The sequence below is a fragment of the Talpa europaea genome, assembly GCF_964194135.1.
Source record: "Talpa europaea genome assembly, chromosome: 7".
Taxonomy (NCBI): domain Eukaryota; kingdom Metazoa; phylum Chordata; class Mammalia; order Eulipotyphla; family Talpidae; genus Talpa; species Talpa europaea.
The window spans coordinates 102,310,855-102,329,096 of NC_140074.1; the positions used below are offsets into that span (position 1 = coordinate 102,310,855).

At 38.1% G+C, this 18,242-nt stretch overlaps 2 protein-coding genes across 2 annotated transcripts in view; one reads left to right on the forward strand and one right to left on the reverse strand.

The window, feature by feature from the left end:
• Nucleotides 1-5,136, reverse strand: part of ECM2 (extracellular matrix protein 2) — a gene marked incomplete at its 3' end in the record, with an annotated part of 28,726 nt that extends 23,590 nt beyond the window's left edge. The window contains exon 1 of the mRNA XM_084237445.1: nucleotides 4,833-5,136. Coding sequence (XP_084093571.1) covers nucleotides 4,833-5,121 — 289 coding nt within the window. The 5' untranslated portion in view covers nucleotides 5,122-5,136. The remainder of the gene's footprint in view (nucleotides 1-4,832) is intronic.
• Nucleotides 1-18,242, forward strand: part of CENPP (centromere protein P) — a gene marked incomplete at its 5' end in the record, with an annotated part of 170,850 nt that overhangs the window by 119,075 nt on the left and 33,533 nt on the right. The gene's annotated exons all lie outside the window — the stretch shown is intronic.

An 18,242-nucleotide genomic window follows, 5' to 3' on the forward strand; every position in this document is an offset into this window, starting at 1 on the left:
TCATATGGAAGTTCTATGTTTAGTAGGTCAAGAAGTCTCCACACAGCTCTCCATAGTGGTTGGACCAGTCTTAACAAGACTGGATGAAAAGGAATCTATCCCAACATAATAAAGGTTATATGTCCAAACTAACAACTGATATAATACTTAATATTGAATAACTGAAAACTTCACCTTTGAGATCAGAACAAGGCATTGTCGCCACTCTATTTAATCTTGTATTAGAAGTTTTAAATAGAGGGCCTCCCTGGTGGCACAGCGGTTGAGCACTGGGCTGCAAAGTTGCCCGCAACCTCTACAGTGTCGGTTTGATTCCCGGCTGCCCCAGCCACCCGGCCGCCAACCAGGATCCCACATGACACCGCAGACCTCTCTTGCTGCGCCCGCTGCTCCCCTCAGCACTGTATTTCATCAGTTTGCCTGTTCTATTCCCCACTCTGGCTCTGGTGAATTCTCTCACCCTCCCACGCTTCTGACTGTACCCAGTGCTTGTATAAATAAATAAATCTTTTTAAAAAAAGAAGTTTTAACTAGAACAGTCAGACAAAAAATAAAAGTAAACTAGAGTGGAAAATATGATACTAAAATTATTTGCAGATGATATGATACTATATATAGAAACCCTAAAGACCTCACCATAAAGCTAGTATAGACAATAAATATGTGGTGAAGTGGTAGTATCCAAAATCAACATAACAAAAAAGCTCAAGTCTATTGTATTTTTATATACAGGAAAAAAAGAAATTAACAAAGCAGCTCTGTTAACAATCATATCAAAAAGAATTCCATACTTAAGAATTAGTTAAGCAAGTGAAAGATTCATACAACAAAACTACAATATACCATTCAAAGATATAGAGCAGAACATAAAGAGATGGAAAGATATTCCATGTTAATGAGTAGGGAAAATTAATATAGTCAAAATGACTTACCAAAAGTGATATATAGATTTAATGTAATATCCTTTAAAATTCCAATGATATTCTCAAGAAAATACAAAAAATACTAAAATCTATAAAGAACCACAGAAGCAAAAGCGTTTCTAAGAGAAAAATAATTGAGTCATTATGTTACCTGATTTTAAATTGTATTATAAAGCAGCAGTAATTAAAAGAATGTGCTAGTGGAGTAAATATATACACACAATAGAACAGAACTGAAAAGCCCAGAAATATATCCACACTTGTATCAATACCTAATTTATGAGAAAGGAGCTATAACCTCCAGTGGAAAAAGGAGAAACTTTTAAGAAATTGTAATGGGTAGGGCCTCCCCGGTGGCGCAGCGGTTGAGCGCTGGGTTGCGAAACTGCGCGCGGCCTCTGCGGCGCCGGTTCAATCCCCGGCTGCTCCCCGGCCACCGGAGGAGGGTCCCACATGGCGCGCAGACCTCTCCTGCCGCCCGCTGCTCCCCTCAGCAGTGTACTTCGGTCCTTCTGCCTGCTCTGCTCCCCGCTCTGGCTCTGGTGAATTCTCTCACCCTCCCTCCCGCGCTTCTGACTGTACCCAGTGCATGTATAAACAAAACAAAACAAAACAAACCAGCAAACAAATAAAAAATAAAGCATGCCTCTATTAAAAAAAAAAAAAAGAAATTGTAATGGGTAAACTGGACATACACATGTTAAGGAATGAAAAATTGCACACATAGAAGAAAGCATTTTCAATAAGTTTTGTGACATCAGTGCTGGGAGGGCCTTTGGGACTCCACCTCTGGGGCAAACGAAATACAAATAAAAGTAAACATTTGGATTACCTCAATGAAGATTTTACAAAGCAAAAGAAAGTATTAGGAGATCAAAAAGGCATCCTGCTGAATGGGAGAAGATATTCATATATCACACAGCCAACAAAGTGTTAATATCCAAGTTAAAGAGCTAATTCAAGTTAACAGAATAACAACTCAATTTTCAAATGGGCAACAGTCTTAATAGACATTTTACCAAGGTGTATATACAGAAGGCCAATAGATATGAAAAGATAATCATCATTTTTAACAAGGGATGTGAATGCAAATGAAAACCACAACGATAATCATCTCACACCTGTGAGAATGGGATATATCAAAAAGACCTCCAACATCAAATGCTGGAAAGGGATGTGGAGAAAGAGGAACATATTAATGCTAGCGGGAATGTAAATTGGTACAGTCATTTTGTTATTTAAAAAAAAAAAAAAAACCTGAAGGAAATTTTCTCTTCCTCATGGAATCTGACCCACCCTGTCAGTGGGACCTGTGGAACTTACTTATTTAAGCAATCCATATTTATAGAATGATTTTTTTTTAATAGAGGCATGTTTTATTTATTTGTTTGTTTGTTTGTTTGTTTTGCTTATACATGCACTGGGTACAGTCAGAAGCATGGGAGGGTGAGAGAATTCACCAGAGCCAGAGCGGGGAGCAGAGCAGGCATAAGGACCGAAGTACACTGCTGAGGGGAGCAGCGGGCGGCAGGAGAGGTCTGCGCGCCATGTGGGACCCTCCTCCAGTGGCCGGGGAGCAGCCGGGGATCGAACTGGTGCCGCAGAGGCTGCAGGCAGCTTCGCAACCCAGTGCTCAACCGCTGCGCCACCGGGGAGGCCCAGCAATCCATATTTAAAGTACCCTAAGCTAAAATTTCCAAGGTGATATCCTCAAGGGGAGGCAGTGTTAGGACAATTGGTTGGGTGTTTGGGGCCCAGAGATAAGGATTCCTCCCTGGAACATACTTTCTCAAGCAAGTGGCAAACCTGATCTGCTTCCCGGCCCAACCATCCCTGATTCCCACTCATTCTCAGGTCTAGTGGGGAGAACTCACTCTCAGTTTCAGCCCATTATCCTTGAATCTGTGTGATGGGTCACTCCCCCTGTGCCTGGACCAGGTTACTCTGTCCCTTTTGGTGCAGCTATTTCACTTGGGCTAGAATGTTCCAGTTCTTACTCTGAACCATCTAGCTGGCGTAGAAATGCCCAGTGATCTTGACAATAACCTGGTAGTTTTCAATAACCTGGTGATAGTGACTTGATGGCTTCTGAACTGACCAATCTCTTTCCTGGATCAGGAGAGGGCACCTTGGTTTCAATGGGCATGAGTTAAGGACTATGATCTGGTCTGTGGGTACCACCACCTCAGCTGCTATTAAATTCTGTGACTCATTCACCATTTTGCCAGCTTTGCTGATGACCCAGTCAGCTGCTGAGGCTGGTACCCAGATATAGATCCAGCTTCACTTCCTCCTTATGACCAAAAATGTTCTGTTCCTTGAGCTTTCAATAAATTATTCCCTGTGACTTGAATTGGGCCTCTGGTGGGTAGGGTGGTGGTGTCCAGTGATGATGACTGTATGAACTTTGGAGTCAGAAGTTTTAGGGGAGCAATCTTGATGGAAGTGCAGTCATTTTGGAAAGTAATCTGGACTTATCTTAAAAAACGAAAAGTGGAAATACTGTATAATCCAGCAGTTCCACTTTCAGTATCTATTCAAAAAACCAAAAATTATCAACTAAAAAAAATTATATGCTCCACAATGTTTGTTGCACCATTATTTATAATAGGTAGAATTTTGAAGCAATCTGAGTATCCACTGATAAAATATTGAATAAAGATGTGGTATGATTACATAGTGGGATACTATTCAGCTATAAGGAAAGATGAAAAGTTACCATTTACAATAAAGTGGAAAGAATTTGAGGGCATTATTATAGAAGCAAGATAAACCAGAAAGATTAAGAAAAATATTGGTGCGTTTAACATATAAGAATAATAGAAGGAAATAAAGTAAATGAACTGACAAGCACAATCATTGTAAACTAGCTGACACTGATGACTGAACAGACGTTTCTGAGTTTAAGAAGGTCAAGGTGGAGGGAAAGAGAGAAGGGCCAAAGGGGTTTATAAGGTATAGTGGTGGGAGAAAATATATACTGGTGTGTTCAAGTGTTGTGCAAGCAAAACAAACAAACAAAAACAGAGAGAGAGAGAGAGAGAGAGAGAGAGAGAGAGAGAGAGAGAGAGAGAGGAGAGAGAACAACAGGGAAATGCCCTGAAGTTGAATGCAGTTCTGAATGAATGTGGTGCAGGAAGACAACATGGAAATAAAGTTGAGAAGTAGCAGTAGGTGGATTATAAAGGTGAATAGGGGCCTTGTTGATGTCAAAAAATAATGTTTGGCATATTCTCCCTCTCCACCCAGCAAAATTTTTGGTGAGAATAACGTGTTCACTTGAAAATACCCTCAATTTTGTTGTGCTTTTATTTCCTTGGATATTGGAGGTTGTCCTGGGAGGAATATTGGTGACAGAGTGCTCTTATTCTATGCTGATATTTGTAAAATGACTCAAGATATTAGAAGATATAAAAACCATACAACCAAAAAAAAAAAAAAAACCCAAAAAACCATCATGTAGGTAGAGAGAGAGAGAAAAATGAAAGATATCAATGAACTCGGAGAAAATAAAATTCATTGCCTTTTTGCTCTACAAAATCATCTAAGTAATTTATTTCTATATCTTCAGTGATATCTCATTATAAATGTAAAAGCAGTTAACAAATGTATACATATTTTTTCTATAATGACAATTATGTAAAATATGATGCATAGCATAGTAACAGACTGGAAATAAATAAACCAAGATAGTAACTGTGATTTTATAAATATAGTTGTAGGGAACTATTTTTTTTTTTCTGGCTTTCAATAATTTTGTATTTTAAGTATATTCTGTAAATTTTTTAAAATTTATTCATAATTAGCTTTGTAGGTTAAACCAAAAGATAATAGAGCTTAAATTTTATGGGGGGGGTGCAGAAGGAGGCATTATTTTCATGAAGGTTTTCTCTCATACTATTTTCTTACCTGGTATCACATTATAGCTTGATTCTACTCCAAGAAAACTTGAAAAAGATTCAAATTTATCCTCCATGCTGTAATCCAGGTTAACCATGGCAAGTGTTGCTGATGGAGTGGCCATCATAGTCTGCCCAGTTCTGAGCTGACTGCTAGATCCTTGGTTTGACTTGGAATTTTTTCTCAGTCTTTTATAATGCATCTTCTTCCTTTGCTTCCTAGGGGTTTCTTCATTTTGCCCTAAGTCAGTGTGACAAATGATAAGTACAAGAAAGCAAAACAGTCCTGCCAACTTCATCCTTGCTTTTCAACATCCAATTCCTACAGTGGGAATGAAGCAGAGTTTTGCCATTAGTAGTGACTAAATTTTACCTTTTAGTATTAACTTATAGTTGCTGTACACCTCAGCTTCATCATTGTGAAATAACACAATATATGGACTGTATGCTGGAATATTATTCAAGCCAAAATTTAGAATTTTTCTGTCAGAATCAGAGAACATTTAATATATTTATCTCTGGACCATGCTTGAGCAGACTTTTTAATCTAAAGGATGGAAGTATACATTATAGGCTTCACAGCCATTGCATTCTCTGTTGTAACTGATTCACTTGGCTATTGTCACAGCCATAGATAATATGCACGCAAATGGTATAGCTGTGTGCCAGTAAAACTCTTTTTACAAAAACAGGTGGAGGGTTAGACGTGGACCCTGACTATAATTTGCTGACGCCTCTCTGGACACCGTGTTGTAGGTTTTCAGAGGTTACTCAGGAAATTTCTCTCCACCTGTCTGCCAAGATGTTCTTTCATGAACATCATCTACAAGCATTTTCCAATTCTTTTAGGTGCTTCTTTTATTCTCTAGCTTTATTATTATATCAGGAAGAGGGGCCATGATTGTACCATATAAAAGAGCAGCAAACTAACATTAGTTATAAGTAGGTAAAAGAAAAAGAGTAAGTCTAAGTCAGCTGGTCTGGGTGCACATGATAAACCTGAAAAACACATCTGTGAAATGAATTCTTAGGTGCTCTTCAGGATGAAGACTACATAGCAGTAGCATTGCAGTCAGAAGGGCTGGTCCAGGCTCTGTAAATTTGGGTAGCAGGGAGAAGTGAAGAGAAAACCTCCACATAGTGATGTTGGGCTGATTAAAGGGCTCACCTGGTCATATTCTGTGGCCCCACAAGTATTCCTACAAAGGAAGGGTGTGCAGCCTCCATTTCCCTCTAATCTTAGAGCCCAGCATTCTACCCTTTTTGCTGACTTCCATCCCTGTCAGTTCTTTCTGAAATGAAAACCCCTTTCCATACAACCAGGGTATATGGGGGATAATTTGAAACCCCAGGGATCCCAAGGTCCCAGGACCACTAGTTAAAGTGGCAGCATTTTTCACTCCTCACAAGCCTATGTTGACCACCTTTGTGAACCAGAGCAAATGTTGACCTGGTTCATAATGAGCAGAAATGGAAGGTTCAAGGTGATATTCCATACAGAAATTAAAACTCCAAACTGCAGAAGAGGGCCTTTGAAAGGGACAAAGGTGCAGCAAGTGGCCACAGACTCTGTCAGCCCAATCTTGCTGGAACCTCAGGAGATAATCAACATACACTTAATTTCAATCTCTATGTATGAAGTAATCATATAGGTCTGTTGTAAAACCTGTTGGTGAGTTATAGAGAATCCCACATGTCTGAATGGAAAGCCATGGACCCCAGTAAAGCATACCTTCCTATCAAAAAAAAGTTTAGTGAGTGGAGTGGTCAATGTGAAACCATACACTGTGATCTTACACTACACTACAAGGTTGTAGCAAACTCAAGGTTGCCACAGGTCCTTTGCCAAAGTACAAATGTCACTAACCACCATGTTTGACATTCTGCCATGTGGAACATCAGCTGAAAGCCAAGAATGTACACAGTCTTCACTAGGCACACATCCCTGCATTGCCACATTCTTCCACTGAACAAGCTTGTACCAGAGTGACTCTTGAAGTAGTGATTCCTGGAGAAGCTGAGCATTCATTTGTGGCCACTTCCTAGAGAACCAGACAGCCATTACCCTCAGACTTGTCACATCTGACTTCTGCGTTCAACCAAGGTCTCCATCCCACCTGAAACAACTTAATCTGAGGACAAAGTACATGAAACATTTTTCATACATTAGACATAGAGCAGCACAGGACAGTCATTTCCAAGACCAGAATCCTAGCAGAGCCCTGTGATTAGTCCTGTTTACTTCATGAAGGGTGTTCCTTCCCTGCTGCAGACCAGGGAGTGGCCCTAGCAAAACAGCACAACCTCCCTGAGTTGAAAGTAGAACTGGGAGTCTAGGAACACCAACGAAGTGAGAGTTTGCAGAGCACAGTACAGAGAGCTGAGAGATATCCCAAAAGAGCCTTACAGAGACCACAAGTCTTCAACTGAGTAGTGATTAGCACATTTGTTTGAATGAACCTCTCAAAACTGGAGAAAGAGCTACTGTAAAAGACAAAGAGAATGATCTCTGGGACTTGAAAAAGACAGCACAGTGGGTATTCCCAGTCAGAGTGGAAAACTTGTACTTCATGGTGTCAGACAGGGTGCTAAGAGAGTACTAGCACAGCGGAGACAACTCTAGATTAGCAGCTGCTCGGATCTTATTTCACAAAAATTCACAACAAGTTTTTCTGAAAGGATCAAACTGCATGCAATAACTAAACCATGTCCCAGAGCACCCAGCAAGTGCTTGGGAATCCAGCAAAAACTCACAAACACGCAAACAAGCAGCAAGGTTTGCATCATAATGATGGGAAAAATTAATCTGTTGAAATAATGCAGCTGACATAGTGACTAAAGAGATCATTAAAAGTTAAAACTATATCTCAAATGCTCAAGAAGATAGAGGAAAGATATTTAAAGAGATCCAAATTGAAAGCTACAATGTAAAAGATAAAAACTATACCACAAAGGATAAACAACACATTAGATATTGCAAAAAATAATTAGTAGTCTTGAAAACATAGTCATAGAAATTATCCAAAATGAAATACACACACAAAACTAATGAAAAATATGAACAGATTCCGGACTGTGGAACAACATCCAGAGGACCAATGTGTGTCTAATTCTGTGTCCCAAAGGACTGGAGAGGTATAAAAATATTTGAAGAAATACAGACCATTTTCCAAATTTGATGAAAACTATAACCTCACATAACTCAATGAGCCCCAACATAAGAAAAATAAAGAAAAATATGCCAAATATTTAGCAAATTGTTTTACCACCATTGATAAAGAAAATTTTAAAAGCTACCAGAGAAAAAGACACAAACTTCAGAATAAAAGCAGATTTTTCATCAGAAACAATGCAAGCCAGAAGACATGAGAGGAAAGAACACCATTCTAGAATTCCATACCCTGTGTTAATGTCTTCAGAAACATGGGCAAATGAAGAGTTTTTCAGACACAGAAAAGCTGAAGGAATTAATCAGCAGCAGAACTGTACTATAAGGTAGAAGAAAAAAGGAAGATGGAATTATAGATCTATACAAAAGATAAAGGCGATAGGAAATAGCAAATATACGTATATATCAATATTCTTTATTGGAATATTGGAAAACTAATTTTTCCAGCAAACACACAAAAAACCTGCATATGGATGTTTAGAGCAGTTTTGTTCATAATCGCTGACACTCAGAAGCAACCAAGATGTCCTTCATTAGGTGAATGGATAAACTGTGACACAGCTAGACAATGGCATGCTGTTTAGCCCTAAAAAGAATTTAGTTTTCAAGCCATGAGAAGACATAGAGGAACCTTAACTGCATATTACTAAGTGAAGGAAGTCAGTCTGGAAAATGCTACACACTTAGTGGTTCCAAATAATGGCATTCTGGAAAAGGCAAAATTAAAACATCAAAATTGGTGGGTTAGAGGCTAGCATGATGGCAACAGAATAGATCCCTGGCTTGCCTCCTCTGCATGCTCACAATCAGATTGCAGCAGAACAAAGTCAATAATCCCTGAAAAAAATCAGGGGCACATCAGGAGCAATGGTTTGGTGGAAAGGGGAAGGAAAACTTTAATGAACTGTGTTTGCTGTGTGATACCTGGGTAGTATAACCCATGAAAATGTGGGACTTCTGCTGTGCAAAATCCCTTACAGTTGTTATCTTGGGCACATGCTAACATTGGGGGATTTGGGGACCTAGCATTGCACTGAATAATGAGATGCACAAAGTTGGCATCTAGGACAGAAGATGCATATTGGAGAACTGTAGATCAGGGGTGCACAGCGATGATTATTAGCTGAAGCCTAAAGCTCCAGGTGTAGAACAGCTGGAGTCTGAAGCTGGAGCCTGAAGTGGCAGGGAGAACCAGGTTGGGTCACCTCATTTCCTCATAGAAGAGGCTTCTACTTACTGCCAAAGACTGAGATACTCAAAATACCTGCCACCCTCTTTCTCCCACCTAGGCTAAAACCAAGGCAGTAAAGGAACACTTTCATTAACCAGAGTTTAAGCACATGTTAACAATAGGAGCAAACACCCCAGGATTAGGCTCTGTGCTGGAAAAGAAAACAACTCCCAATTTACGATCCTGTATCAACTATACATACCAACCATTGCATCTAGTACTCAAACATAGTCTAAACTTAGAGGCTGACACAACACTATATAAGACTCTTAGAGGAACTAGCCTAGAGAAGAGGAATCACTGTGCATCCCCACTGTTCAGAATAGGTGGATGGCTATTTGGAATGAGACATCTAAAATCATGCAATGAATAAAATCCACAACCTCAGCTGGCCTGAGCTACTTAGCTGTGTTGTGCAATCTACAGACCTTCTCTGGCAGAGGTGAAGTCATGTCCTAGAGGACTTCTGGGACGAGGCCGTGTTGTTGATATTAGCTTAGATCATGGGTCAGGAAACTAGAGACCAGATGCCAAATTTGGTCTGCTGCTTGTTTTTGTACAGCCTAAAGCTAAAAATGTTTTTATATTTTTAAAAGTTCCAAAATGTATAGGAAGAATACTAATTCATAAGAGATTAAACTTTGTGACATTAACATTTCAATATCTGTATATCAAGTTTAATTGGGTTGACAATGCTCATTTCTTTGTACTCTTTATGGCTACTTCTGCAGAGTATAACTACAATGACAGAGTTGGTGATGTGATGAAAAATACAACATGGTCTTCAATGTCTAAAATAATCAGAAGTGAAAGTTTGCCAACCCACTAATTTATAGCAGCACTTCTCAAGTGACATTTGGCAATGTCTGGACCCCTTCTAGCAATCACCTTTGGGAGGGGGCTCCAGGCTTCAGGCTTCCTGTGTCGTGCCCACTGTCCTAAACAGTGCCCACCGAAGCCCCTCCACAAAGAATTCAGCCCAAAATATCAGCAGTGCCAAGATTGAGAAACACTGGTTTAGAATAAAAGAGTTAATGGGCCTCCCCATTGGCGATCTACTCTCTGGCCACCGGAGGAGGGTCCCACATGCCACGCAGACCTCTCCTGCCGCCCGCTGCTCCCCTCAGCAGTGTACTTCCATCCTTCTTCTGCCTGTTCTGCTCCCCGCTCTGGCTCTGGTGAATTCTCTCACCCTCCCGCGCTTCTGACTGTACCCAGCACGTGCATAAATAAATAAATAAATCTTAAAAAAAAAAAAAGAGTTACTGAAGGATTTCAATAAGGACAGTCACATGTTGTTTATAGGCAAGAGCTAATGAGTTGTCACTGAATAGGTTCCTTCAGTGATTAGTTATAAACGAAGCATTGTTTCCATATGGTAATCTCTTTCCTAAGGCTTTCTCCTCATTCCAAGATGCTCTTTTCTTTTGATCTGTTTCCAGACTTACTCTCTTCCATTTTGAATACTTGAGTTCTGAAGGAGCAAGTACACACCTTGTCCACATTGTACCTGTGGCCACAGGAACCAGTGTTCCTCCCATCAACATGCACATTCCTTGATTTCTGGTCCTGCTTTTCAGATTGTTGTGTTTTTCCTGTGCTCATGTGATGCTGTTGTTGTTTCCTAGCAATCGTCCTCATTTATAATGGTCTCCTGCTTCCAGATTCTGTCTATATCTGATACAACTCAGATTTTAAAGGAATCTTTGAAGTCATTTACTTTTCAAATAATGGGGAATTTTTTTCTCTCCTCACATTCCCTGTTCCAAGAGCCTGATAGGACGTTCTTGCTTAGATTGAGTTACAATTTATTGTCGTGTGATACTCTTTAAGAGACCTAAAGATAAAATCTGTGTTCATACAGTTTTCTCTCCTGAGTTCTTTATCTCTTTCATCAATCCTTTTAAAATTTTCAGTTTATTAAAAAACACATTTTTTTAAACTCAAAATGATATGTGAGAGTATAAGGCAGAAAAGACAGTTTGTCCTAACCATAATTCATAGTTTAGTACAAGAGTAGTCACACTTTCTTCAAGGTCTAGAGAATGAATATCTTCGGCTTTGCTGTCCAGTGATCTCTGTTGAAACTACTCAACTTTGCAGTTGTAGCTCCTTAATAGCCATATACCAGAAGTAAAAGGATGGATATGTCTGTTCTGATAGTGTTTTATTTAAAAAATAATGTTTAGGGGCCTCCCCTGGTGGCGCAGCGGTTGAACACTGGGTTGCAAGGCTGCCCACAGCCTTTGCAGCGCCAGTTCGATCCCCAGCCACTGGTGAGGGTCCTACAAAAAAAAAAAAAAAGAATAATAAACCACCTTTTGGGCCTCCCCGGTGGCGCAGCGGTTGAGCGCTGGGTTGCGAAGCTGCCCGAAGCCTCTGCGGCGCTGGTTCGATCCCCGGCTGCTCCCCGGCCACCGGAGGAGGGTCCCATATGGCACTCCCCTCAGCAGTGTGCTTTGGTCCTGCCTGCTTTGCTCTCTGCTCTGGCTCTGGTGAATTCTCTCACCCTCCAGCGCTTCTGATTGTACCCAGTGCTTATATAAATAAATAAATCTTTTTTTAAAAAAAAAGTTTAGGATCTCCCTGGTAGCACAAGGGGTTAAGTCTCAGAACTATGAAGCAAAATCTGCAGTCAATGCAGCGTGAATTCAATCCCTGGACAGGGAGCTAACCCACATGACACAGTAGACCTCTCCTGTCTTGCCTGCTGCCCTCCTCAGCAGTGTATATCAGTCAATCTACCTGTTCTGTTCCTCACTCTGTCTCTGGTGAATCCTTTCACACCTTCTGCCCACCTCAGGCCTACACCCCAGCTCTTGTATGCAGAAATAAATAAAATAAATCTTTTAAAAATAAATAAAAAATCATGTGTGGTTTGTGGGTTATAATTTTGCAATGCCTAGTTTGATATATCTTTCATAAGCCCTTCTAAACGTATGTGAGCATTTATATTTAAATATAAATGAAGTGTTCAGTATATATTATGCTGTATTTATAAAAACAGCCTGTTGTTATTTTTTTCCACTCTGTAATAAATTGTGGACACATGGGCATATACACCAATGTATATAAATTAATCTGGTCTGTATACTGTTTTCACTTCATAAATTACTTAACAAGCAATTTGGTGGTGGATATTTGTAAAATATTTTACTACTATTAACACTACTAGTCATATCTTCTGAAGTATTTTTACATTCTTAATTTTTAAATTACAAGTAATACAGTAATAGAATATGGGTTTTGAATTACAATATTCATTAGCTGGATACAGTTTAATATTTTTAGGCCCTTAAGTCATGTTTGTTAATATATTTTGAGGCCATGTTACAAGTATATACACATGTAGAATTGTTATATCTTTCTGCTTCTTCCTCTGTCTTTGGTAGAGCTTTTTGTCATAAGTTAATCATTGCCTAAAAATGAGTTGCTTTCTTTTGATTAATGTCTGCTTGTTTATTTTTGCATCATTTTACTATCAACCTTTCTACAGTCCTATGTTTTTAATATACTTTTTTCAGTAGAATATCATGTTTATTAATGTAGTACTCGTCTGAGATGCAATGTTTATCTGAAAATGTTTATATTTCATCTTCGTTCTGAAAGGATGTATTTACTAGTTATGACATTCGTTGTTGATGTGTTCTTTTTCTGCATTTTGAAGATAGCATTTTTCAGTGTTTTGTTTCTGTTGAGTAGACATCTGTCAATCTAATTATGTTTCTGTCAAAAGGTAACTTCTTTCCGGTCTACTTTTAAAATGTTCTCTTTGGCTTTGGTTTTCAGCTTTTAATACTTTTGTACATAGATATGATTCTCTTATTTCTATCTTGTTTGGGATTCATGGCACTTCTTGAATCCATGGCCTGATGTTTTTCAAATTTGGAAACATCTTATCTACTTCTCTATTCCAAACATCTTATCTATTCCAAAGATGTTTGGAAACATCTTTCCTACTTCTCATGCTTTCATTTTAGAACTACAGTTACACATATGATAGCCTTCTCGTTATGTCTTTAGTGTGTCTCTCCCTTTTGTGTTTTTCATCCTTCTATCACTCCATAATGCATCCTGGTTATTCTTCTAACCCATCTTCCAACTCACTTAATGATCTCTTCAGCTATGATTTATCTGCTCTTTAATCTATCCATTGACTTCCTTGTTCTTGGTGCTGAGTTTTTGAGTTTTCAGTTGGTTCTTTATATTGGTCATGTTTGTTAGTATATTTTGCTTTATATTGTTTCTGATTGTCTATTAAATTTTCGATCTTGTCTTACTTTTTGAGCATATTAATTAAATTTGTTTTAAAATCTGAAGTCTCCAGTTTCCAGACTCTATTTGGAGAATATTTATTTTAGAGAATAGTCTCTAAATAGAAAAGCTATTTCTATTGCCTGTTATTTCTTCATAATTTTAGCCATGTTGTTCTGTTTCTTCATATGCCTGATAGCTTTTGATTGAGTGCCAGACATTGTATATGAAAATACTGGAAGCTAAGATGATGTATTTTTTTAATCCCAAAAGGGTTTACATCTGCTTGAGGCATGAGGTTAAGAGCATTACCAGTCATAGTTTGAGTGAATTGAAGTTGTGCTTTACAGTATCAATTTTGTAATTATACTTTGGGTCCTAAACCAGAGCTTGATGATGCCACTTTTCCCTGATAAGTCTGCTGTTTGTTTGATACTGCTCTTAATTTTTCTTTCTCACTTGCCTCATGAATCTATTTTAAATCTGTTTCAGGCTTCTTACCACCTCTCTGGAATCCACAGAAGCCTCCAAAAGAAAAGCTGTTCAAACCTCTTTGGATTTCAGTCTTAGCTCAGACATTCATAATGTTTTTTTTTCCCTTCCTTTTCTAATTATTTTCAGCAAGTTCATTGGTCTGAATTGTCTAATCTGCCATTATCAGAAGCAGAAATTCCCTCAGATTAATTTTATTTCCTTCTGTAATATAGCTTCTTTTTCTAAAGGACTGTTGTTGGTTATAAAAATTTTGAATTCCCATACACAGAAAATATATTGTTTATTTGGAAATAGAATTGTGGTTAAAAATCGTTTTCCTCTAGTATGTTTCAACTACTGTTCCATTAGTTTCTTTTATCTAGATGTTTGACTTGAATCTGATTCTCATCCCTTTGTTAAGAAATCTTTTTTTTTTCCTTTATAGTGTTCTTTTCAGATTTTCCACTCATCTTTAATAATCAAAAGTTTTTCTATAATGTGATGGGTAGTATTCTTTTTAAGTTATCCTTCTTGAGATCTTTTGATCTAAATTGCTTCTTTCTTTTCCACACAAGTTCTCTTTCTTGGTTCTCTCTCAGCTCTATTCAGATTACACTCTTCCTCTTTAGACACTTTCCTATATTTTCTCCATCTTGGAATTTCTGTCTCATCAAGAGCTTTCTTCTTGTTTCCTAGTGCAGTTGTTTGTAATATATCTTCTGTTATTTCTAGGGATTTGGTGAGAGAAGAGAGTATAGTTTGCTTTCTTGAATCTCACTTGTTCTTTTTATAACTTCATCCACCAGAATTGTCCTCTATAGTCAGGTTGTGCCAGGCTCATTTTCTGACTTGACCCTTACTCAACAAAGAGCAGTCACTAAGGGGTCTTCATGTCAGCTAACCTCATCATATAAATTTCTGGTAAATAGATTTGTACATTAATTGCTACTGTCATTTTAAAACCTTTACTAAAGATCATTGAAGTAAAACTATATTAGAACAACTTTTTGTAATCCACTTTAATTTTAGAGAAACATGCAAGGATGTGTCAATCATTTAGCTGACTGGCAGCTGAAATCATGAGAGTCAGTACAGAGTGCCAGCTAATATGTTAGAAAGAATTAGCAATAGTAGCAAGGGAAAGTTACGAAAAGTTAGACTGTGAGAAAGGGAGCATAATTTGCTGAGTGGCAGGGATAGTGGGCTCTGTTAGAGAACACAAATTTTACACATTGCTTATAACATGTACATTGACATTTCCTTGCTTTGATGATAGTATGTGATGGTAGCCTCTCCATCCTATGATGGTGAGAGCTATGAGGAGACAAACGCTAGACCTGAGGCCTCAAGATAAACTCCCAGAAGAACCTCAGGAATCCTGCTATCCCAGCCCTGTAGGCACTCATTTGACAGCACTGCCTGTGCTCACTCCTCTCCCAGGATCTCATCCTGTCCTATCTTTCAGTCTTCCTTCCCCCTCCCCCAAATTAGCTTATTTTCACTTTTATAGAAACATACATAGATATGTTCAAAAATAAGTTTACAGAACTAACTTATTTTTAATGCAATCACTAAATAGTCTCACTGAAATGTTTAAATAATGTTTATGAAATGGCCTCTAATATCAATTTAAAATTGATGCTTAGGCCTCTGTTAGTTTCAGTGATCTATAGAATGTGCATTACATGTAGTATTTGCTTTAATAACAACTTTGCACTGAACAAATTTGTTTCTAGGGCAAATTTGTTTCTAATCACAGTATTATTTTGATAAAGTGAATTTCTCTTTCTAGCATTTACTGTGTTTAGCTCAACATTAAATATCATCTTTAAATCTTAATTAACTTACTTTTTTTTCCATTTAAAGTTTTTTCATAATTTGTCTTAAGTAAGCTTTAAAATTATTAAATTTAGAATTTTTAACTTCTACACGAAGCCACAAAATGTCTGTTATCCCTTTTAACTTTACTTAGCAGTTTAAAATGAAAAACATTTTAATTTAATCCTTTTATGTTCTTTTAGGACTTAAAAACGAGGAAAAATGAAATTTTCAAACCAGTTTACACATCTAATGAGCATGTAATTCTATTTAAGCATACAAATATATGTTTAAATCCTAGGTCCATAAGTTTGAAATACTAGGGAAATCGTCATCCTGAAAAAAAAACAAGTAAACAGAATAATGCACACTTTAAACTTTTAAAATCTATTAATAAGAGCTGATTTCCTCAAGTGTTAAAAATATTTGCAACATAAAATACCCAAATATTAAAACCATTCCACATGCTTTAGTAGAAACTTAAAATTTAAAACTTTTTTACCTGGAAATCTAAACTAAGTAGGATTTGCTTGGTGTCATTTAAGTCTCCAGCTGAAAATGAAACAAAACCAGAGCTTTCTTTAAAACAAAGAAAGAACAGAAGAGAATGCTGAAAATGTTAACTGACTTCTTAGTAAAATCTAAAAAACTGCTTCCCTTGGGGATAAATGCCTTTCAGTTCCTTTTTTGCAGAAAATCAGCCAAGAGAGTAACGAGGGAAAATGCTTACCAAGGGAAATATTTTTGCTAAATCCCAGGGAAAGTGGAAAGCTGCAGCAGGGAAAAAGCATTAGTCTGTAGACTGAGAAGGCAGAGTTAAAAACACAAAAATGGAAGTTGATTAAGAAATCTGTGGTTTTCAGACTGTTTGCCAAAAAAAATTTTAATGTTCCTACTTCCTGCATGTTATCACTTGAGCTGTGTTGGACCAGAGATGACAAGCTAGTGGACTGGGGTGCCTAATATTAGGCTCGTTGTTTAACTTAGTCTCACACACAACAAAACAGAAAGCTGTTCCATGTCAGTGTCACAGGAAATTATGTAACTTCTAACTTAGAACAATAACATGACAACTCAAGGGACTTGTGGGGGGCCTCTGCTTACCGTCTGACTGGCAAATCAGCTGTCTGCTTTGGCTTCAGTTTCTTCATGTGCAGGTGCGCTGTTCAGAGATAGGTCAGGATTCAGCCCACCCTCCTGCTTATGGGGACTTTGGGTCAGTGTTCACTCCTCTTACTGAAGTGACTCAGGTACAGTTGGGTTCACAGCACCCACCTTTTTCCAGTTTTTCTACTACAAATGCAATGAATAACATCTTTGAATTTCCTAACTCAGTGCCTCTCATAGGCTATATGATTATATAACACCTGTTTATAAATGCTTACTGTTCTACCTCAGGGGTCCAAATTATTTGACAGAGCTGTTTTTGTTTTCCCGAAATCCTAAAATGACCTGGACAGATCAAATCAAGATGATGGACCAAGCACATGGGCCACCCAGATACCTAAAAATAACAAAAGCTATATTTGTTTTTCAAAGTGTAACACTGTACTGCAAACTAATTTGTGTTAGAGACAAGAAATTTTGAGAAATTCCTTTAGGACTGAAGGCACGTAGGCTCCGACTGACAGGAGATACCACAACCCAAAACATGTGTGGGAGAGGATAACTCTGTGGGTGTTCCAGGGTTATAAATTACAGCCCCTGGGAATGGTAAGGTTCCTTGGGAAACTGTACTGGAGAGTAATTGAGCAGATAGCGCCAATTCTCCTGATGTGTCTATGACCTGTTCTGGGCAGTAGGCATTTGCCCTGTTTTGAACCCATGTTCTCATTCACTTGGCCTTACAGGGCTGGTGAACAGGGTGGACCCATAATCAGAATCCAAGCTAGCTACCAGTCCAACTGGAAGCACAAAGTTTGGCCATGGCTATCCACAGCTAACAATTTAAGTTCAATGTTTTAATCTTGTCCATCCTGTACATGAGAGAAATCCAGGATTACTGGAAGTTTCTATCATCCCAAAATACATATTCACAATGAGAAGCTTTGAGGATTAAATCCACAGTAAAATGCTACTGTGCACCTACTATAACAGAAAAAATTCAAAACATTGACAACACCAAATGCTGGCAAGAATGGAGCAACAGAAATGCTAATTCTTAGCTGATGGGAATACAAAATGGTACAGACATTGTGAAAGACAGTTTGGCAGTCTTACTAACTAAACTTATCCTACAAACTAAACTCTTATCCTACAATCCAGCAATCATGCTCCTTGTTATTTACTCAAATGTTTTAAAAAATTAAATCCACGCAAAAGCGTGCACATAGATATTTATATCAGCTTAATCCATAATTGCCAAAAATTGGAAGTAGTCAAGATGCCCTTTAGCAGATGAAAGAATAAACAAACTGTGGTCCATTGAGTTGATGAAATATTATTGAGCACCAAAAAGAAATGAGCTCTCAAGC